Source organism: Salvelinus namaycush, chromosome 16 (genome assembly GCF_016432855.1).
Source record: "Salvelinus namaycush isolate Seneca chromosome 16, SaNama_1.0, whole genome shotgun sequence".
NCBI classification, from domain to species: domain Eukaryota; kingdom Metazoa; phylum Chordata; class Actinopteri; order Salmoniformes; family Salmonidae; genus Salvelinus; species Salvelinus namaycush.
Genome location: NC_052322.1, coordinates 29,823,229 through 29,847,276, shown reverse-complemented (window position 1 = coordinate 29,847,276; position 24,048 = coordinate 29,823,229). Strand labels below are relative to the sequence as shown.

General features: G+C 40.6%; 1 protein-coding gene across 5 annotated transcripts; it reads right to left on the bottom strand.

Annotated features, from left to right (window-relative positions):
• Positions 1-717: 717 nt before the first annotated feature.
• LOC120061294 (poly(rC)-binding protein 2-like) lies at positions 718-23,315 on the bottom strand. 5 transcript variants are annotated; one of them, XM_039011000.1, is made up of 13 exons: positions 23,143-23,315; positions 22,055-22,188; positions 21,744-21,767; positions 21,075-21,107; positions 20,737-20,853; positions 20,168-20,299; positions 19,672-19,803; positions 19,422-19,496; positions 16,161-16,220; positions 3,595-3,667; positions 3,432-3,487; positions 1,594-1,763; positions 718-1,448 (listed from the first exon to the last, which is right to left on the bottom strand). In XM_039011000.1, exons 2-13 carry the CDS (start codon positions 22,121-22,123, stop codon positions 1,412-1,414), a joined length of 978 nt encoding a protein of 325 aa, XP_038866928.1. In that variant the 5' UTR covers positions 22,124-22,188; positions 23,143-23,315; the 3' UTR covers positions 718-1,411. The 5 variants fall into 5 exon arrangements, with proteins under 5 accessions (XP_038866928.1, XP_038866930.1, XP_038866929.1 ...); XM_039011002.1 differs by having other exon boundaries at positions 16,179-16,220; XM_039011001.1 differs by having other exon boundaries at positions 19,675-19,803.
• Positions 23,316-24,048: the final 733 nt, after the last annotated feature.

Genomic DNA, 24,048 nt, shown 5'->3' with positions numbered 1-24,048 from the left:
AAATAGGAATGATATCCAAATCCAAATATTATGAGGAACAATAAAATAAACTATTGGTAAATCTTCGAGGTGTGACGTGTTTTTTATATTTGGGAACATGTAGCCTTGAAGACCCTAGGACTAGGTGATACCCCTGTATGACAAGAAAGTAAAATCCAATAAAAATAAAACCAAAACGCGCAACAACTACATTGTACAATTTCTATTCATTGAGTTCAGGCAGTTTATTTTTACATTAGTAGTAGGAAAGTTAATCATGTTTACCCCAGGAAAGTTTTAAATAAAAAGACTGCTTACAGCCAGAGGTAGTTTAAGTGTTTCACACATTTTTATTTCTGTATTTAAGTTCAACAATTCAGTTGCACCCAAATCTACAATAGTTTGAAAACGTGCACAAAAACATGTTTCTTCATCCTGCAAAGAATAATACAAAATAAAATCTGACCCAGGCAAAGGAGGAAACTAGTGTTAGTTATATAATCTTCCTTCTAGTTATTTTAAATGAATACCTCAAGTCTGATCATTATAAAGACCCACAAGTCTTTTTGGGGAGTTTTGCCCCTAGTCCCCCCTCAGCAGTTAAAAAAAATATTTTCTCTATTTAAAACAAATATTCCAATGTTATTATTATTATTTTAGTAATTTCTGAGAAAATAAATCCATCCCTCCAGCCCGTTGTCTCCGGGTTACCACGCCCCACCCACCCAACCCTATCAGAATCCAGTACACAACAACACTCAAATGTCCAGATAAAAAAAAAAAAAAAAAGAGGATGGAAACAGGAATGACAAAATAATTATACAGCAAATAAGAGGTGACACAGAATTCAGTTAAAAATTCTCCTCATAGTCCCACTTTAGAGAGACGTTTCAATTATTTTCTGACATTGTCTTTCATTACATTTTTGTTTTAAAGAGTACATCATTTACACCCCACGTATACCCATTGCCCACAATGCCTCGTTCTGGAAGTTCAGCTTTAAAGAATGTCAAATATCAGTGAATTCTAACACGAGGACTGGTGTGTATTAAATAAAAAATAAATACAGATAAAAATGTAAGGGGAAAAAAACAGTCCATCTAGTATGTTATTATTGGGTATTTAAAAAACATTTTGTAAGAAAAATCTGACAAATATTATGCCTTTTCAGATTTTTCCCATTTCAAAACACAAAAACACAAAAAAATTACCAAAAACAAAATATCTTTCAAAATAACAATTTGCAAAGGGAATTTAAAAACATAAATAAATAAAATACATTGATGTAATTACAACTGAGTATGTAGGTGTTTAACCAAAGGAAAAGAGAAAACAGTAAGTTGAGAATACTTGGTTTTTGCATTAACTTCAGTGAGGGACTCTGTAAAAAAGCAGGGGGGGTTACGTCAGGTGCTGATGAAGATCCTCCGTGTCAGTTGGCTGCCAGTCCAGTAGCTTCAGAGGACAGCCTACAGCAACAGCAACACAACAAACGAGGTGAATCAAAACAAACTAACGTTTGTATACACGCTGCTTTGATTTCCCAGTCATACTAGTCTAGTCCTCTTATTCTGAACCATGACATATCAGTAGTTCCAGTGTGTTGTCCCTTACCTGGCGTTGATCAGGTACTCAGCCAGGCTGATGCCGGCAGGGGAGCCGGTGATGGTAACCTGCCTGTCAGAGGAGCCCTCCACTTGGTTGGCGATCTTGATCTGAGCCCCAGACATCTGACGGATCTCATTGATCTTAGCCCCCTGACGGCCAATGATGCAGCCAATCAACTGAGGCAAGTAAGGGAAGCGAGAGCGAGTCAGAGAATACAAGACATTTCAACCACTTCAAGAGATGCAGTGCATTCGGAAAGTATTCAGACCCCTTGACTTTTTCCACATTTTGTTATGTTAAAACCTTAATCTATTTTCTTATCGATCCACACACACAAGCAAAAACAGGTTTAGAAAATCTTGCAAATGTATTTAAAAATAAATGAAATACGGAAACCTCACATGTACATAAGTATTCAGACCCTTTACTCAGTACTTTGTTGAAGCACCTTTGGCAGCAATTACTGCCTCAAGTCTTCTTGGGTATAACGCTTCAAGCTCGGCACACCTGTATTTGGGGAGTTTATCCCATTCTCTGCAGATCCTCGCTGCAGATCCTCTCAAGCTCTGTCAGGTTGGATGTGGAGCATCACTGCACACCCATTTCTGGATGTTAGATCGGGTTCAAGTCCGGGCCACTTAAGGACATTCAGAGACTTGCCCCAAAACCACTCCTGTGTTGTCTTGGCTGTGTGCTTAGGGTCATTGTCGTTGTCTGAGGTCCTGAACAGTTTTTCATCAAGGCTCTCTGTACTTTGCGTCATTCATCTTTGCTTCGATCCTGACTAGTCTCCCAGTCCATGCTGGTGAAAAACATCCCCACAGCATGATGCTGCCACCACCGTGCTTCACCATAGGGATGGTGCCAGGTTTCCTCCAGATGTGACACTTGGCAGTCAGGCCAAAGAGTTCAATCTTGGTTTCATCAGACCAGATAATCTTGTTTCTCATGGTCAGTCCTTAGGTGCCTTTTGGCAAACTCCAAGCAGGCTGTGATGTGCCTTTTACTAAAGTGTGGCTTCCGTCTGGCCACTCAAACATAAAAGGCCTGATTGGTGGAGTGCTGCAGAGATGGCTGTCCTTCTGGAAGGTTCTCCCATCTCCACAGAGGAACTCTGGAGCTCTGTCAGAGTGACCATCGGGCTCTTGGTGGTTCCAAACTTCTTCCATTTAAGAATGATGGAGGCCATTGTGTTCTTGGGGACATTCAATGCTGCAGACATTTTTTGGTACCTTTCCCCAGACCTGTGCTTCGACACAATCCTGTCTCGGAGCTCTACGGACAATTCCTTAGACCTCATGGCTTGGTCTTTGCTCTGACATAAACTGTCAACTGTAGGACATTATATAGACAGCTGTGTGCCTTTCCAAATCATGTCCAATCAATTTAATTTGCCACAGGTGGACTCCAATCAAGTCGTAGAAACATCAAGGATGATCAATGGAAACAGGATGCACCTGAGCTCAATTTCAAATCTCATAGCAATGGGTCCGAATACTTATGTAAATAAGGTGTTTTTTATTTTTAATGAATTTGCCAACATTTCTAAAAACCTGGTTCTCTCCATCATTATGGGGTATTGTGTGTAGATTGAGGAAAAAATGGATTTAAATCAATTTTAGAATAAGGCTGTAATGTAACAAAATATGGGAAAAGTCAAAGGGGTCTGACTACTTCCCGAACGCACTATAAATGGAAGATTTAAACATGTGTCTGCTAAGAACACAGATCAGACAAGTATATTAGACAAATAGACTAACCAAATGGCTGAATTATTTACATGAAACTTCAGCTGAAGTAACGAGAACAGGTGACAGAATTCAAGGGTGGACGGGGACACTTACATCGTTTGGAATGGTCAGCTCATGGGAACTAGTTTGTGCAGAAGAATCCATCCCAGCTAAAGAGAGAAAAACACTCAGTACCTACAAAGCAAACTTTGCACCGTATAAACAAATAACATGTCAATCAAATGCTTCCTGTCTCCATCCTTCCTCTGTGACCTACCTTGGAAACCCTGGTTGTTGGGAGCGATGGGGAAAGGGCTCTGCTGCATGGCCAGCTGGTGGAGTTTGGTAAGCTTTGGAGAGAGAGATGGAAAGGAAGAGAGAGATGGAAAGAGATGAAGAGAGGGGGGGGGAATGAAAGAAGAGAGACACACATCATAAGTCATGAGACAGAGGGCTATGATCAGCACAATTATATATACAGTACCAGTCAAAAGATTGTACACAGGTTTTTATTTGTACTATTTTTCATTGTAGAATAGTGAATTCATCAAAACTATGAAATAACACATGGAATCATGTAGTAACCAAAATATATTTTAGATTCTTCAAAGTATCCTCCCTTTGCATTGATGACAGCTTTGCACACTCTTGGCATTTCATCAACCAGCTTCATGAGGTGGTCACCTGGAATGCATTTCAATTAACAGGTGTGCCTTGTTAAAACCATTCATTCCTTCTTAATGCGTTTGAGCCAATCAGTTGTTATGACAAGGTAGGGGTGGTATACAGAAGATGGTCTTATCAAACAGGGCTAAGTCCATATTATGGCAAGAACAGCTCAAATTAAGCAAAGAGAAACGACAGTCCATCATTACATTAAGACATGACGGTCAGTCAACCTGGAAAATTTCAGGAACGTTGAAAGTTTCTTCAAGTGCAGTCGCAAAAATCATCAAGCGCTATGATGAAACTGGCTCTCATGAGGACCGCCAGAGGAAAGGGAGACCCAGTGACCTCCGCTGCAGAGGAAGTTCATTCGAGTTATCTACACCTCAGATTGTAGCCCAAATAAATCTCTCAGTTCAATTAACAGACATCTCAACATTTAACTGCCTTCATTTTGCTGGACCCCATGAAGAGTAACTGCTGCCTTAGTTAATGGGGATCCATAATAAATACGAATACATCAACTGTTCAGAGGAGACTGCGTGAACCAGGACATGGTCGAATTACTGCAAAGAAACCACTACTAAAAGGACACCAATAAGAATAAGAGACTTCCTTGGGCCAAGAAACGCAAGCAATGGACATTAGACCGGTGGCAATCTGTCCTTTGGTCTGATGAGTCCAAATTTGAGATTATTGGTTCCAACCTCCGTGTCTTTGTGAGACGCAGAGTAGGTGAACGGATGATCTCCGCATGTGTGGTTCCCACTGTGAAGTATGGAGGTGGTGTGGTGCTTTGCTGGTGATACGGTCTGTGATTTATTTAGAATTCAAGGCACACTTAACCAGCATGGCTACCACAGCATTCTGCAACGATATGCCATCCCATCTGGTTTGCGCTTTCATTGGTTTTTCAACAGGACAAATGACCCAACACACCTCCAGGCTGTGTAAGGGCTATTTGACCAAGGAGTGATGGAGTGCTGCATCTGATGACCTGGCCTCCACAATCACCCAACTTCAACCCAATTGAGATGGTTTGGGATAAGTTGGACCGCAGAGTGAAGGGAAAGCAGCCAATAAGTGCTCAGCATATGTGGGAACTCCTTCAAGACTGTTGGAAAAGCATTCCAGTTAAAGCTGTTTGAGAGAATGCCAAGCATGTACAAAGCTGTCATCAATGCAAAGGGTGGCTACTTTGAAGAATCTAAAATATAATTTGATTTGCTTTACACTTTTTTTGGTTACTACATGGTTCCATTTGTTATTTAATCATTTTGATGTCTTCACAATTATTCTACAATGTAGAAAATAGTAAAAATAAAGAAAACCCTTGAATGAGTAGGCATTTCCAAACTTGACTGGTACTGTACACACACGTTCATTAGGTACACAACCCAGTTCACGAAAATGTATCGCTCCTACAGACAGTGAATGAATGACGTGTCTTTTCACACACGACAGTGTCTTACCGAGAATGGTGTGACAAACATCCCGTCAGCCCCCGAGCAAAAACAGCTTGTTGATGAGACAGGTCGAAGGAGAATGGCAAGAACTCTGCAAGCTCACTAACAGACAAATAACGGCGCAGTACAAGTGGTGTGCAGAACGGCATCTCGGAATGGATAACTAGTCTATCCATGTCACGGACGGGCTGTTGCAGCAGACGATCACACCGGGTTCCACTCCTATCAGCTAAAAACAAGAAGAAGCGGCTCCAGTGGGCACGCAATAACCAACCCCGGACAACTGAGGAGTGGAAAAACTTTGCCTAGAATATGAAAGTGAGTTCAGCTTACTTAAGTGGCCTGCGCAGTCCCCAGACCTCAATCCAATGGAGCATCTTGGAACATACAAGATCCCTGTGGAACGTGTCTGACACCTTTTAGAATGCCCCAAAGAATTCAGGCTGTTCTGAGGGCAAAGGGGGTTCCAACCTGGTACTAGATGTGTGTACCTAATAGACTGGCCGGTAAGTGACTACACGTGCACAGGGATGCACACAGCGCACTCGGAAAGTATTCAGACTCCACATTTTCTTACATTACAGCCTTATTCTAAAAAAACATAATGACAAAGTGAACAGGTTTTTAGAAATATTTGCAAAATTATACATTTTAAAACAGAAGTCTTTGCTATGTGACTCGAAATTGTGCTCAGGTGCATCCTGTTTCCATTGATCATCCTTGAGATGTTGTTTCTACAACTTCCACCTGTGGTAATTTAAATTGATTGGACATGATTTGGAAAGGAACACACACCTGTCTAAATGAGGTCCCACAGTTGACAGTGCATGTCAGAGCAAAAACCAAGCCATGAGGTCGAAGGAATTGTCCAGAGTTCCGAGACAGGATTGTGTCGAGGCACAGATCGGAGGAAAGGTGTCTGCAGCATTTGTGTCCAAGAACACGGCGGACTCCATTTTTAAATGGAATAAGTTTGGAACTGCCAAGACTCTTCCTAGAGCGGGCCGCCCGGCAAAACTGAGAAATCAGTGGTCACTGACAGAACTCCAGAGTTCCTCTGTGGAGATGGGCGAACCTTCCAGAAGAACAACCATCTACGCAGTACTCCACCAAAGCAGGCCTTTATGGTAGAGTGGCCAGACGGAAGCCACTCCTCAGTAAAAGGCACATGACAGCACGCTTGTAGTTTGACAAAAGGAGTCTCTGACCATGAGAAACAAAATTCTCTGGTCTGATGAAACCAAGATTGAACTGAATGCCAAGCGCCACGTCTGGAGGAAACTTGGCACCATCCCTACGGTGAAGCATGGTGGTGGCAGCATCATGCTGTGGGGATGTTTTTCCAGCAGCAGGGACTGGGAGATCAGTCAAGATAGAGGGAAAGATGAACGGAGCAAAGTACAGAGCGATCCTTGATGAAAACCTGCGCCAGAGCACTCAGGACATCAGACTGGGGAAAAGGTTCACCTTCCAACAGGACAAACAACCCAACCCTAGCTAAGACAACGCAGGAGTGGCTTCGGGATAAGTCTCAATGTCCTCGAGTGGCCCAGCCAGAGCCCGGACTTGAACGCGACCTAACATCTATGGAGAGACGTGAAAATAGTTGTGCAGTGATGCTCCCCATCCAACCTGAGAGCTTTAGAGGATCTGCAGAGAAGAATGGGAGAAACTCCCCGAATACAGGTGTGCCAAGCTTGTGTAGCGTCAGACCCAAGAAGACTCAAGGCAGTAATCACTGCCAAAAGGTCCTTCAACAAAGTACTGAGTAAAGGGTCTGAATACTTATGTAAATGTAATATTTCATTATTATTTTTTATACATGGGGTAGTGTGTAGATTGAGGAGAAACAACTATTTAATCAATTTTGGAATAAGGCTGTAACATAAAATGTGGAAAAAGTAAAGGGGTCTGAATACTTTCTGAATGCACTGTATATAGCCCGCATATTGACGTCACTTCCTGTTGAATGCGGAACGAGGGAGAGCTTGGTTTGTTTTGGAAGGTTTGTTGGTTTTGAAAGTGTATTGAGTTTCTTAGTAGCTAGCTAACTTTTGAATTTGGATCCCGCGAAGCAGTTGGCATCAGTTACTGGGACTGCGCTCTGTCCAATGATCCTGCCGACCAAAGCCGTGTCTGAAGAGCTATTTGGCGTAGCAGCTATCCTAGCTGCTAGCTAGCTGCCTATCAAGCTAGCAGGGTTTTTCTGAGCTCTTGAACATAGCCTGCGACATGGTTAACCATAGTAGCTGGGACTGCAGATTTTCCCGGGTTTGTGGCCATCTAGATCCCTGCTGTTTGTTGTTGTTTTCAATCTTCCCTGCGACCTGCCCTGTCTGGCACTACTAGAAGTAACAGCATAACCTACGTTGCTAGCTAGTATGACAAAGCCGGCGGGAGTACTGTTGAGGACAGTGGTGTCTATCACAGGTGAAGGATCTTAAAAATAAAAATAAATTAAACACAAAATAAATTAAATAGAGTTCTACAAGCATTTGTTACAACAAGAAATGGCTTCAAATGTTTTGTCCAAATACTGGTGGAGTCAACTAATACAAAATAATAGATGACCTGACCAGAGAGGTCCAGGACCTGAAGAACAGTTTGCAGTTCTTCCGGGGTCAGCGCGATGAGTTGAAACAGGAGAACGGCAAGATGACAGCAATCTGTAGGTCATTGAGAGACAGGACATGAGTTCTGTGTGTGAATCCATGATAACAATAATGAAGAAATCAGATTGAGGGACAACCAAGGCAGAACATAGTTGTGGACGGAATTGCAGAATCTCTACATGAGACCTGGACGAAATCTGTGGACAAAGTGAGGGAAATTATCTTGGAGAAATTGAAGATGGACCACAGGAAGATTGAGGTGGAGCTGGAAAACCCACCACCTACCCAGGTGACAGGACCAGGATAGTGGTCAAGTTCCTAAGGTTCAAGGACAAGGTAGCTGTTCTGGAAAGAGCCAAGAACTTGAGGAACGTACATCTTCCTCAACAAGGACTATCCTGAAGCTGTGTGCCAGAAGAGGAAAGAACTGATCCCAGACATGAAAGCTGCCAGAGCACGTGGGGACATTGGTTACATCCACTATGACAGGCTCATTGTCTACCCTCCCAAAAGCCTGGAAGGCATGAGAGCCAAGTCTATGGGTTTGTAGCATCAACCCCACAGCACACACACCAATTGATTAACTTCTTCGGGGTAGGGGGCAGCATTTTCACTTTTGGATAAATAGCATGCCCAAATTCAACTGCCTGCTACTCATCCCCAGAATATAAGATATGCATATTATTAGTAGATTTGGATAGAAAATACTCTGAAGTTTCTAAAACTGTTTGAATCATGTCTGTGGGTTTAACCTCTTAAAACGTCTTAATAGGGGGGCGCTGTTTTCACTTTGGAAAAAATCGTGCCCAAATTAAACGGCCTCGTACTCTGTTCTAGATCATACAATATGCATATTATTATTACTATTGGATAGAAAACTTTCTAAAACTGTTTGAATTATATCTGTGAGTAAAACAGAACTAATTTGGCAGCAAACTTCCATACAGGAAGTGAAAATTCTGAAAATGAGGCTCTGTGTCAGGGCCTGCCTATTCAACTGGCTTTTATTTATGGATCTGTATGCACTTCATACGCCTTCCACTAGATGTCAACAGGCAGTAGAAGGTTGAATGGGGTGTCTAGCTTGATGTGAGGCCGAATAAGAGCTTTTGGAGTGATAGGTCCGCTCTTTTGTCAGTTTTCAACTGCGCGCCGGGGAACCTCACATTGTCTTCTGAAAAGCGTTCGGTATACACGACGAATTGCTCCGGCTCTGATTTTATTGGATACATATGAGAAGAACATCATAAAGTAGGATTTTCAACTGAGTTTGACCAGTTTATTCAACGTTTATTGGGAATTTTGGAATTTTTCGTTCCAGGCGCCAAGAGTTGATGGGCATGTTCGCGCCACAATGCTAGCCAAAGTTGCTAATTCGACAGAAGAAATGGACATTCTAAAACCAAACAACGATTTATTCTGGAAATAGGACTCCTTGCACAACATTCTGATGGAAGATCAGCAAAAGTAAGAGAATATTTATGATGTTATTTCGTATTTTTGTGTAATATGTTGGCTCCAGCACGGCGGAGAATAGGTGAGCGCTGTCTCACAATAATGCATGCTGTATGTTGTAGTAAAGTTATTTTTTTTTTTAAATCTAACACAGCGGTTGCATTAAGAACCAGTATATCTTTCATTTGCTGTACAACATGTATTTTTTAGTAAAGTTTATGATGAGTTCTTTGGTTAGATTAGGTGAGTGTCCAAAATATCTCCGGACATTTTGGTGAATTGTTGCTACGTATTCACAATGTATAACCACGATTTGCAGCTCTAAATATGCACATTTTCGAACAAAACATAAATGTATTGTATAACATGATGTTATAAGACTGTCATCTGATGAAGTTATCCAAAGGTTAGTGATTAATTTTATCTCTATTGCTGGTTTTTGTGAAAGCTATGTTGGCGGTGAATAAATGGCTTTGTGTGTTTGGCTATTGTGGTACGCTAATATAATTCTATATTGTGTTTTCGCTGTAAAACACTTAAAAAATTGCAAATATTGGCTGGATTCACAAGATGTTTATCTTTCATTTACTGTACACCATGTATTTTTCATAAATGTTTTATGATGAGTATTTATGTAATTATTCTGGCTGTTTTGGTGCTATTTGTGATGGTGGCTGCAATGTAAAACTACGATTTATACCTCAAATATGCACATTTTCAAACAAAACATAAATGTATTGTATAACATGATGTTATAAGACTGTCATCTGATGAAGTTGTTCAAGGTTAGTGATTCATTTTCTCTCTATTTCTGGGTTTTGTGAAAGCTACCTATGCGGTGGAAACATGGTGAAAACATTGCGTTGTGTGTTTGGCTATTGTGGTTAGCTAATATAAATACATAGTGTTTTCACTGTAAAACATTTTTAAAATCGGAAATGGCGGCTGGATTCACAAAGATAAATCTTTCATTTGCTGTATTGGACTTGTGATTTCATGAAATTATATTATATGATATGATATCCCTGTCCCGTTAGGCTAGGCTATGCTAGTCAGCTTTTTTGATGAGGATGCTCCCGGATCCGGGATGGGTAGCCCTGAAAGGTTAAGTGTAGGGGGCAGTATTTGTTTTTGGCTAAAAAATGTACCCATTTGAAACTGCCTATTTCTCAGCCCCCGAAACTAGAATATGCATATAACTGTCAGATTAGGATAGAAAACACTCTAAAGTTTCAAACTGTCAAAATTGTCTGAGTTGAACAGAACTGATATTGCAAGCTAAAACCTGAGGAAAATCCAATCAGGAAGTGCCTCTGTTTTTGAAACCTCTCTGTTCTTATGCATCCCTATCACCCATTTAAAGGGATATCAACCAGATTTTCTATGGCTTCCCTAAGGTGTCAACAGCCTTTAGACATAGTTTCAGGCTTTTATTTAGAAAAATGAGCGAGAACGATCACATTGCGTAAGTGGATAGGTGGGGGCTCTCAGAGTGAGTTGTGCGCAACAGAGAAAGGCGGCCATTGTTACTCCCAGTTCTATTGAAAAACCAACACTCCCGGTTGATATATTATCGAATAGATATTTGAAAAACAACCTGAGGATTGATTATAAAAAACGTTTGACATGTTTCTGTGGACATTATGGATATTATCTGGAATTTTTGTCTGCGTTGTTGTGAACGCTTTTTCCTGTGGATTTCTCAGCATAACGCGCGAAACGAACGGAGGTATTTGGATATAAAAATATCTTTATGGAACAAAAGGAACATCTGTTGTCTAACTGGGAGTCTCGTGAGTGAAAACATCCGAAGATCAAAGGTAAACGATTAATTTGATTGCTTTTCTGATTTTCGTGACCAAGTTACCTGACGCTAAGTGTACTTAATGTTTTGTCGAGCGATCGATAAACTTACAAACGCTTGTATTGCTTTCGCTGTAAAGCGACAGGTGGATTAACAAAAGGCTAAGCTGTGTTAGTGATTTCATGAATATGAATATTTCCCAGTAATATTATTTGACTGTGGCGCTATGCTATTCAGCGTTGCTGATGACAATTATCCCGGATCCGGGATGGGTGGTTCTGAGAAGATAACAGAACTTATGTAGCAGGCAAAACCCCGAGGACAAACCATTCAGAATTCTTTTTTTTTTTTGAGGTCACTGTCTTTTCAATGAGCTTTCATTGGGACACCAGATTTCTAAAGGGACTTGTTTGCAGTTCCTACCGCTTCCACTGGATGTCACCAGTTTTTGGAAATTGGTTGAGGTTTTTCCTTTGTGTAATGAAGAAGTACGGCCATCTTAAATGAGGTTCACTTGAAGTAAATTGTTTGAGAGAGGGACATTACCAGAAAAGTTGTGTCAGTTTGTTTTCTTTTTGTATTGAACACAGATCATCCCGTCTTCAATTTGATCGATTATTAACGTTTAAAAATACCTAACGTTGTATTACAAAAGTAGTTTGAAATGTTTTGGTAAAGTTTACATGTAACTTTTGATATATTTTGTAGTGACGTTGCGCAAGTTGGAAGCTGTGTTTTTCTGGATGAAACGCACCAAATAAATTGACATTTTGGATATATAATCGACGGAATTAATCGAACAAAAGGACCATTTGTGATGTTTATTGTATATTGGAGTGCCAACAAAAGAAGTTCGTCAAAGGTAAGGCATGAATTATATTTTTATTTCTGCGTTGTGTCGTGCCTGCAGTGTTGAAATATGCTACTCTCTTTGTTTACTGTTGTGCTATCATCAGATAATAGCATCCTATGCTTTCGCCGAAAAGCCTTTTTGAAATCTGACATGGTGGCTGGATTCACAACGAGTGTAGCTTTAATTTGTAATCTTACATGTGTGATTTAATGAAAGTTTGATTTTTATATAATTTTATTTGAATATGGCGCTCTGTATTTTCCCTGGCTATTGGCCAGGTGGGACGATTGCGTCCCACCTACCCCAGAGAGGTTAACTTCTCTAGGGTAGGGGGGCAGCATTCGGAATTTGATGAAAAGCATGCCCAAATTAAACTGCCTGCTTCTCGGGCCCAGAAGATATGATATGCATATAACTGGTAGATTTGGATAGAAAACACTCTAACGTTTCCAAAACTGTTAAAATACGGTCTGTGAGTATAACAGAACTGATTTGGCAGGCGAAAACCTGAGAAAAATCAAGTCGGGAGTCGTTTTTTGGGGGGGATTTGTAGTTTTCTATTCAATGCCATTACAGTATCCATTGACTTAGGACTCAAATTGCAGTTTCTATGCCTTCCACTAGATGTCAACAGTCTTTAGAAATTGTTTCAGGCATGTATTCTGAAAAACGAGGAGGTAAGAGCAGTCTGAATGAGTGGACCCTAAAGTGTCAGAGCTTTTTCATGCGCCCGACCGAGAGAGTGCCTTTCTTGTTTAACTTTTATATTGACGACGTTATTGTCCGGTTGAAATATTATCGATTATTTAGGCTAAAAACCTGAGGATTGAATATAAACATCGTTTGACATGTTTCTATGAACTTTACGGATACAATTTTGATTTTGTCTGCCTGTTTTGACTGCGTTTGAGCCTGTGGATTACTGAAGAAAACGAGCGAACAAAACGGAGGTTTTTGGATATAAAGATACTTTATCGAACAAAAGGAACACTTATTGAGTAAATGAATGTCTGCTGAGTGCAACCATATGAAGATCATCAAAGGTAAGGGATTAATTTTATCTCTATTTCTGACTTGTGTAACTCTTCTACTTGGCTGGTTACTGTTTGTAATGATTTGTCTGCTGGGCTATGTTCTCAAATAATCGTAAGGTATGCTTTCGCTGTAAAGCATTTTTTAAATCTGACACCGTGGTTGGATTCACAAGAAGTTAATCTTTAAACCTATGTAAAATATGTTTTGTTTTCTGAATTTTTATAATGAGTATTTCTGTATTTGAATTTGGCGCCCAGCAGTTTCACTGGCTGTTGAAGAGGTGGGACGCTAACGTCTCACGTACCCAAGAGAGGTTAATGTACTGCTGAATGTATATTGTTTATCTTGCTTTGTTTGCCATTTCCCATATGATGTCTCTCTGATAAGCTACCCAGGGAAGGGCTGAAAATAGCACATATTAATTAATATATGTAGCCTCAGAAATGAGGTTCATGAAATCAATAACTTGCTAACGTCAGATAAGAGCCACATATTAGCCATTTCTGACTTACTTAGATAATTCATTTGATGATACAGCAGTAGCAATACAAGGATATAACATCTATAGAAGAGACAGGAATGCTTATGGGAGAGGTATTTCTGGATATAAATCAGAGCCATATCCCTGTAATGCTTAGAGAAGATCTTATGTCAAGTGTTATTGAAGTGTTGTGGTTGCAGGTTCACTTGGCACATCTAAAGCCTTTTCTTTTGGGGTGTTTCTATAGGCCACCAAGTGCTAACAGTCAGTATCTAAATAATATGTATGAAATGGTTGATAGTGTATGTGATGTAAACAGAGGTCTACTTTCTTGGGGACCTGAATGTTGACTGGTTTTCATCAAGCTGTCAAACCAGTGCCTGTAATCTGGTTCATGTTATTAAATCAACCTACCAGGGTGTTTAAACACTACTGGAACAAGCTCATCCACATGTATCGATCACATTTTTGCTAATACTGTAGAACTTTGTTCTAAAGCGCAATTCGTACCCATTGGATGCAGTGATCACAATATAGTGGCTACATCCAGGAAAGCCAATGTTCCAAAAGCAGGGCCTAAAATAGAGTATAAGAGATCTTACAAAAGATTTTGCTGTGACTCATGTGGATGTTATATTTGTTGGTCTGATGTGATTAATAAGGAGCATCCATATGCTGCATCTCTGAAATTCCTTCTTTCAATTATTGATAAACTTGCACCTGTTAACCGGTGCTCGACCAGTCGGCGAAAGCCAACATCAGCCACGCCAGAGAACTGTTGATTGTCAAGGGCAATGAATTCCATTATCTTGGCTTTAATGGATTGCCTTTGAGTTGTCTCGCTGAAATTTTGACGGCTTGATCCACACAGAAGACATTGTGGGCTAGTTTAGGAATGCCGTGTTGCACGTATAGTGCAAAATTTTACGTGGCGTCATTACATCATGTACCTTCGTTATATAGGTATGAACGTCAGCTTTGACATCGGTTTTGCACATCGGTCGTTAAAAATGCTGGTATCGGCCGATGTCTAGTTTAGCTAATGTCGGCTGATTACGATATGTTCACCGATATATTGTGCATCCCTAGTTTCTGTATAGAACTTTGAGTCATCGGCTGATGTAAAAAAGGGCTTTAAATAGGTTTGATTGATTAAATCCCAAATTGATTGCATAGTCAACATACACACAGCTGACATACACACTTATCCCTGGTGCCATGTCTAGTGGGGTATTTTCACAGTACCCAAATCCATAACAAATTCAAGAAAGTGTACAGTATTATATAGATCCATTATTGCATGTAACTCTGTTCTATCTCATATTGCTAAAATGAACAGCAAACCGGAAAAAAACAAAAACATAATGTCTCTCCCCTATTTGACCTAGATCGTTTGTGTGTATGTATTGATATGTAGGCTACGTGTGCTTTTTAAAAAATTGATGTCGTTCTGTCCTTGTCTATTAATGTTCTGTATTATGTCATGTTTTGTGTGGACACCAGGAAGAGTAGCTGATGCTTTTGCAACAGCTAATGGGGATCCTAATAAAATACCAACAAAATAAAAAGAAATATGAAAATTCTATCGACACCGATAAATTATTGGCAAAGATTTAACACTACGAAATATCTGCAGAAAACATTGGCTATGAAATTATCGTCTGATACTGGAACGATTTTAGGCCATTGTCAGCCGATACCATAGGCTGAAATATCATGCATCCTACATATGAGAGAATGGTGGCTTCTTTTATTTTATCCCCAACTGTGATCCAATTATCGAAGGTCGAGTCATGCGTCCTCCGAAACATGACCCGCCAAACTGCGCTCCTAACACCCACCCGCTTAACCTGGAAGCCAGCTGTACCAATGTGTCGGAGGAAACATCGTTCAACTACGACCGGAAGTCAGCCTGCAGGCGCCCGGCCCGCCTCAAGGAGTCACTAGAACGCGACGAACCAAGTCCCCCTGGTCAAACCCTCCCCTAGCCCCGGCGACGCTGGGCCAATTGTGCACCGCCCTATTGGACTCCTGGTCACGGCCAGTGAACGAACCCGGTTCTGTAGTGACACCTCAAGCACTGCGGGGCTTCTGAGCAATTACTTTACAGTACTATGTGCTATCAATTTTTTATAATTACCATTCATGCAGCAACTCAACACAATGGATTGATTGACAGTAGAAGACTAGCATAGGATCACAAACAATCAAGCCAATGAGTCAAAGCCTAAATTCAGAATTCCTATCAAACATAATTGGTGTGCAGAGAAACTAAACAATACACACGGCAACAAATAGTAATTGAAACAACCAACGGTGTTTAGAACTACAAGTAAGCCTTAGCATTGCAACACAAAATGGAACTTGGGTGCTTTGGGGGGAGGGACAAAAAGTACAGCATGTAATAGAGGGTGGATGCCATGGCTACCCAGGAGGGTTGACTGTATGTGTAGATATATGGGCTCACTTACAGAATGACCTTCACTTACGTCAGGCTGTGGAATGGCGTGCTGTCCTTGGACAGCGTATGCCTGCAATGAGAGAACAGCACTTAGGAGGGCGGAAGGGAAACAGAAACAAAGTGCATGCACACACACCAAGTGAATGTACAGACAAACACGCAAATACATAGGCTGTAGTACACTGGGGACCTATGACCTTGGATGTCTGGAATGAGAAAAATGCTATGGGGTAATTCATACATCAACACACATCATAAGTAGTCACCCCCCATGGATTTATTTTCTTAAATGTTTTATTGTAATTGGTCATTGATCTGCATAAAGTATTCCATAATGTTAAAGTGAAAAAAAATGTAATAACTAAAAAAAATAGTAATTTAGGCATTTCTAAATCAACGAAACACGAAGTGTTGGTCCCATGTTTCATAAGAATGAAAGATCCCAGAAACTTTCCATTCACACAAAAATATTATTTCTTGCAAATGGTGCTCACACATTTCTTTACATCCTTGTTAGTGAGCATTTTTCCATTACCAAGATTACCCATCAACCTGACAGATGTGGCAAATCAAGAAGCTGATTAAACAGCATGATAATTACACAGGTGCACCTTGTGCTGGGGTCAATAAAAGGCCACAAATGTATAGTTGTCACAACACAACGCCACAGATGTCAAGTTCTGAGGACCGCACAATTGGCATGCTAACTGCATGAATGTCCGCCAGAGCTGCTGCCAGAGAATTGACTGTTAATTTCTCTACTGCCTCCGTTGATTTAGAGAATTTGGCAGCACGTCCAACCGGCCTCATAACTGCGTGTATGCCATCTTGTGGGCGAGCGTTTTACTGATGTCAATGCTGTGATCAGAGTGCCCCATGGTGGCAGCGGGGTTATGGTATGGGCAGGAATAAGCTACAGACAACCAACAACTGCATTTTATTGATGGCACACAGATACCGTGCCTAGTTCCTGAGGCACACTGTCATGCCATTCACCCGCAACCATCACCTCATGTTTCAGCAGCATTATAATTATAATGCACATGTCGCAAGTATCAACTTTATGCGAAGGAGATGTGTTGAGCTGCATAAGGCAAATGGTGGTCACAAGATACTGACTGGTTTCTGATCCACACCCCTACCTTTTTATTAAGACATCTGAGACTAACAGATGCATATCTGTATTCCCAGTCATGAGAAATCCATAGATTAGGGCCTAATTCATTCATTTCAATTGACTGATTTCCTTATATGAACTGTAACACAGTAAAAAAAGAAAGAAATTGTTGCATTTATATTTTTGTTCAGTATAGTTTAAGAGTAAAATTTGGCTTAACAAATCACATAAGTTAAATGGACTCACCCTGTGTGAAATAGGGGTTGAATGACTACCCCTGCCATATGGAAAGTATTCAGACCCCTTGACTTTTTCCACATTTTGTTATGTTACAGCTTTATTTTAAAATGGATTAAACAATATTTTTCCCCATCAGCAATCTACATACAATAGCCCATAATGAAAAAGCAAAAACAGGGTTTTAGAATATATATATATATTTTTTTAATACCATATATACATTAGTATTCTGACCCTTTGCTATAAAGACTCGAAATTGAGCTCAGGTGCATCCGGTTTCCATTGATCATCCTTGAGATGTTTCTACAACCATTGGTGTCCACCTGTGGTAAATTAAATGTATTGGACATGTCTATATAAGGTTCCATAGTTGACAGTGCATGTCAGAGCAAAAACCAAGCCATGAAGTCGAAAGAACTGTCCGTGGAGGCCCGAGACAGGATTGTGTCAAGGCACAGATCTGGTGAAGGGCACCAAAACATTTCTACAGTATTGATGGTCCTCAAGAACACAGTGGCCTCCATCATTCTTAAATGGAAGAAGTTTGGAACCACCAATACTCTTCCCTAGAGCTGGCCACCCGGCAAAAATTTGAAATCAGGGGAGAAGGGCATTGGTCAGGGAGGTGACCAAGAACCCGATGGTCACTCTGACAGAGCTCCACTGTGGAGACGGGGGAACCTTCCAGAAAGAGAACCATCTCTGTAGCACTCCACCAATCAGGCCTTTATGGTAGTGGCCAGACGGAAGCCACTCCTCAGTAAAAGGCACATGACAGCCCCCTTGGAGTGTGGCATATCAAGAAGCTGATTAAACAGCATGATCATTACACATCAATTAGGCTTAAGTGCCTTGCTCAAGGGCACACATTTTTGTCGGCGACCTTTCAGTTACTGGCCCAACACTAACCGCTAGCCTACCTTCCGCCCAAATCCAACACGTCACTGCAGTGTTGTGGGTATGCTTGACATCAGCAAAGACTGGGGAGTTTCAGGATAAAAAGAACCGGGAAGGAGCTAAGCACAGCCAAAATCCTAGAGGAAAACATGCTTCAGTCTGCTTTACACCAGACACTGAGAAAATAACTCCCCTTTCAGCAGGACAATAACCTACAACACAAGGTCAAATCTACACTAGAGTTGTTTATCAAGAAGTAAGCAAATGTTCTTGAGTGGCCAAGTTACAGTTTTGACTTAAAACTACTTGAAAATATATGACTAGACTTAAATTGCTGTCCAGCCATGATCCCCAACAATGACATCTTTTGAAAAGAATAACAGGCAAATATTGCAAAATCGAGGTGTGCAAAGTATTTAGTCAAGAAGAGTCAGCTGTAATCGCTGCCAAAGGTGTTTCTAACATGCATTGTTGACTCAGGGGGGTGAATACTTATCTAATCATGGTTTATTAGGGTCTTATTTTTCATTAATCAAAATAAATGTAAATTTTTGTGAGTATTTTGTGTAGATCGTTGACAAAACATGACAATGAAATCAATTTTAATCCCACTTTGTAACAATAAAATGTGAATGAATCCAAAAAGGGGTGAAAAGTTATGACAGGCACTGTATACACACACAAAGAACACAATACACACAAAACAATGATATGGTCATGCGGGTAACGCATATGCACCCTCCAGCTGGCATTCAACCCATCTGTCAGCTCAGCTACTATACAATTACTGGAGGGGATTTCTAACATAGAAACGCTGGCCAATCGGCAATGGTGCTGACATCTGCACAGTGCAGAATTATACTACTTAAATGTAGTAACACAGACCTAAAGATACAGTGGTATTCAACTTCCCTAAAACAAATGACAATGCTATAATTTTAGAAGGGAAACTTAATTAACAAACAACTGAAATGAATAACATACTAATTAGTTGATTAATTAGGTTAGTTTATTTACCTGACCACCTGCAAAGATAACGGGAGAGCCTGAGGGTTTGGGCCTGTAAGGGATGGTTACACCCTTAGGCGGAGACTGAGGAGAGAGAGAAACAAATCAACTATTAGGAACTGGAAACTATACACACACAGTAGTTATTTTGCAGGCACTTCAAATGTAGAAAAACAATGGTTATCAAATCAGGAAGCTAAGTAACATTCCTGACAATCCAAGACAAATAAGGGGTAGTGCGCCATTGTTCCCATACTACTACCTCAAGCATGACGACACAGATCTGCTTGACACACTCGATGATGGGCTGGGGGGTCCCTGCAATGGTGATGGCACGCTCCGTGGAGTTAGGCAGCATGTCCCCTGCCACCTGCACCTGAGCTCCTGTCGACTACAGAGATACAGTTCTCTTTAAAATATCTTCAGACAATTATACTAATAATAATAATAAAGCTAGTTCTTTGAATAAACATATTATTAAAATTTCATGTGGTGACCCAGTGACAAAGATGCATTATTCTTAGGCTAAAAGAACCCTGGTGTCAGTAAAGGTTGGATCATAGTATTCGACGACAGGTGTTGGGCAAGAATCTTCCATTCATAACTTGACTGGCAAAAATGGTCAAAAAAGGTTTTTGGATGAATTTCCTAAGGGTTCATTCAAATTCCATTGTCAATACTTCTCTTTAGAATATATTTCATGAAACCCCCAGCTGTGATGATGACTGCCTCCTGTGTGGCTGTACTGTACTTACCTCTCTGATTTCCTTGATCTTGCAGCCGCCCTTGCCGATGAGCGAGCCACACTGGCTGGCAGGCACAACGATGCGCAGGGTAACTGGCGGTTTACTGGTGGCCGTGCTGTTAGTCATTGAGCTGCTGATGTCCTGTGGGGAATAGAACAGGAGACACTGGTCAGGATGACGTCAGTCCAAAGACCTAGAATCTAGGTCGCATAGATGTTTTAGGATCTTCACTATGAAAAATCTAAATTTTGTGGTTACGGGTGCATAAAAACGATTTTCTTTACATTTTCATTGTTATACAGTTCCAGTCAGATTGAATTTTATTTAACTAGGCAAGCCAGTTAAGAACAAATTCTTATTTACAATGACGGCCCACCCCGGGCCAAACCCGGACGATGCTGGGCCAATTGTGCGTCGCCCTATGGGACTCCCAAACACAGCCGGATGTGATACAGCCTGGATTCAAACCAGGGACTGTAGTGACACCTCTTGCACTGAGATGCAGTGCCTTAGACTGCTGCGGCACTTGGGAGTTACACATGGCCTGTTTGAAATCTGTAGTTAGGAGTCATTCGAACCTCCTCCAGCTTCTCGATGATCATGGAGAAGGCTTTAAAGATGGCGGTGGTGGGGCCTGCCAGGGTGATGATCCTCTCTGGGCAGTTCCCCTCTGAGATGTTGATACGAGCACCACTCTGCACAAAATATTAAGACTCCATATATTTCATTGCATTTAGGAATTCAGTCATTAATTAAAGCTCTGTCAGTGCCAGCCTGATTTTGGCTCTAAAATTGCAATCTGTCAACCCTGAAGCATGAGTCAGAATCAGACATGGAAAATGTATAGAATTGTCTACTTCTCTCAAACTCCTTTCAACACTTCTATACAGCCTCAATGCAATGACAGACAACTCACCTCCTCTCTCATCTTCTTCACAGACTCTCCTTTCTGCAGATAAATTACAGGAACCACAATATTTACTAGCTGCATTTACATACACTACTGTTGCTCCCGGTTGTATTGGGTTGCACAAAAACAGTCAAATTTACTGGGCCGGTGGGCAGGACGGTTGGTGATTATGACGGGGGAATTTGAGAAAATATCTAAAAGAATGCATTATTAAACTGACTTTCCAAACTTGGGTCGGTTGTAGACCCAATTCCTCTATGCTTACCTCGTCAAAATAAAAGTCCCCCGCAAGTTATAACTTTTTTGTCCACATATGGCGCATGTGCAGGACTTTTATTTTGACATGAGGTAAGCAGATAGGAAGTGAGTCTACAACAGACCCACGTTTGGAAAGTGTTTTTAATAATACATCACTTTTAATATTTTGTCTGAAATCCCCCCTCTCATAATGACCAACTGTCCTACCCACTGGCACAGTAAGTTGAAATGGACTTTATTTAACTTCTAGCTTCCCATGGAGTGTTTTTGTGCAACCCATACAATGGGGAGCAACACTAGTGTATGTAAATATACCTACGCTGCTAAACGCACCTAGATGTTTACACAACAGTCACAGCCATGATTGAACAGCGCAAAGCCGAACAGTGAGAAACTTCAGGAAAAAGGCACACTCACCTTGCCAATAATGCTTCCAACCTCCTGCAGACAAGAAAAGCAATAACACAATAACTAATCCATCCGTTTATCATATTCACTTAATAGCTTTACACAAGATTGAAAGAAACCTGTCTGTATTGGTTTTCCCCATTATATCCAAGTTATCCAATGTAGTGTGCAAGGTTTATATAGTCTCTGGTGCCTGACTAAAGACAGTGGCAAGAGATTAGGTTTATGCTGACTATTCACAGTAATGAATGAGTTTTGTGAACGGAACAACCATGGTGTAATGGTCATAACTCTATCACCCATCTCCTGTTCACACTCACCTTTCCATGCATAAGTAGCCTAATAGTAAGGGTGACATTGAGCCCTCCTTCAACCACACTGGTGTCCATAGCTGTAGTAGTGTCTTTCGTCTAGACTGGCCAAGAAGTCGAGTCTCTGGTCAAAAGTATCAGGTCTGCAAGACAAGAGGGACCAGAGAGATAAATGGCCAAGTGTTAAGTCACAGAGGGCAACCAACAACCAGAACTAGCTCATGTTCTATGTAGTGTTAAGATGAAGAGTATAACTAGTTGCTGAATGTGCTGACCAGATGAGATGGATATAGTACCAGTCTGATGATGCCATCTCGTAAGTGAATCACGTCGATTAACTTGATTCATTAACTACAACCAAGATTCACTGACTCCGTTCACATTGCAGTGTACCGGTTCAGATAATAATAGTAACGTTAGCTAGCTAGTTAAAGGCCTATTGATTAGCTAACGTAAAACAACTCTGGAAGAAACAGCCCTGTGTAGCGACGCTAACTAGACATAGTTGCTAACATTAGCTACCTAGCTAACTACGTTTATTTACACCTTGGAAAATACAAAACACTTTTAAACAAAGTTACTGTAGTAGCTAGCTACTAGTAACGTTTTCTAGCTAGCATTTTTTATGGATATACAGTAAACCAGAATGCTTGCTATAGTGGAAATAAAATGCCAACGCTTCAAGTGCCTACTTGAAATGACAACGAGTTAGCTAGCTAGCAGTATGGCTAGCAGTGACATTGGCTAGCTAGCTAACGTTAAACTAGTTAAGAGTTGAAAAACCTAAATTAATCAATTAATGATAAACTATCCATACCTTGGGTACAGTAGTGTGGATACATCAATATTGTGCAAGCTGCATGTTCTCGTTAGGTTGTTTTTAAAACCATTAACTAACTAGTTAAAAAAGGAAGATATCAAACGTTAACTGGCTAACTAATGTTAATCAAATCAGAATGAGCACAATGTTAGCAAACTAGCATGTGTAACGATAATCCGCAATTTTGAATGTTGCGGCCTAGGTCCTTAGACTCGTTCAGGCGCCGTTAACCCTGTCCTTCACTCCAAAGAAAATGCAGTAGTTAGGGCAGCCTTACCTGAACCGTATTGTGAGATGTGTTCAGGGGGAGGGTAGGGTATTAAGGGAAGAGGTTCGGGAGGGAATTTTAAAAGGATTCGGGGAAAAGGGAAGAGACGCTGCTGCTCGATCGGGTTCCACTCTTCTGCTTAACACAAAAGACAACAAAAGGAAAATTGTTCAACTTTCAACTTTAACCCGATCCTCCCCAACGAGTTAACCCCACCCATTAAAAACACTGGATGTCGTCACCATTTTATCCCCATTTACAAACCACACATATTGATGATGGTAAATAAATCTATTTTTATTTGAGAAAAATATAAAAACGTTTATTTTGGCGGTGCTTACTCTAAGGCGGCCATATGAACAACAAGACAAACGCATGTAGCTAGCTAAGCAATCTGTTTGAATTTTTCTTGAAAAACGTGTTATTTGTTAGTCTTTTTCTGTAAATTGACAGTAGAATGGTCTTGTATCTGTGTTAAAAGATAGCAGGGAGTATAATAGAGGCAAAGCCACTAATGTGAGAGTAATTTGGCCAGATGGCCATGCAGTGTTAGCTTATTCCTGGGGAAAACAGCAGAGTATGTCTGGGCAAAAGCTATTATTCAGAATGGTGATGGAGAAATCCACATAGGCCTACAATAATTCTAGGTTTCCCTTGTAAAATCGAATTTCCTCCCCAAAACTGAAAGGAGTCTATGATGTAACAAAGTATATGACGTAATTTATTATTATTTTGTTAGTGTGTTTCAAAGTTCTCAGTTCTGAAAGAATGAGACTTTGCCTCGGCTTCATCAAAAATGTTTATTTTTTGGTACTTAATGTGTATTTATTTAAAGAGCCCATGAGATAAATAGGAGATTATATCATATCTATTTTTCTTTCAAAAGTATATATTTGTATTTATATTTTCAGAGAA

What these genes read in the sequence shown, in the direction of transcription:
- LOC120061294 (XM_039011000.1), bottom strand. Translation starts at nt 22,123, where the DNA reads ATGGACACCAGTGTGGTTGAAGGAGGGCTCAATGTCACCCTTACTATT. An exon ending in AGATCAAGGAAATCAGAGAG is followed by an intron (nt 19,804 to 20,167) that starts GTAAGTACAGTA and finishes GTATCTCTGTAG; the next exon opens with TCGACAGGAGCTCAGGTGCA. An exon ending in AGCTGACCATTCCAAACGAT is followed by an intron (nt 1,764 to 3,431) that starts GTAAGTGTCCCC and finishes TACTTGCCTCAG; the next exon opens with TTGATTGGCTGCATCATTGG.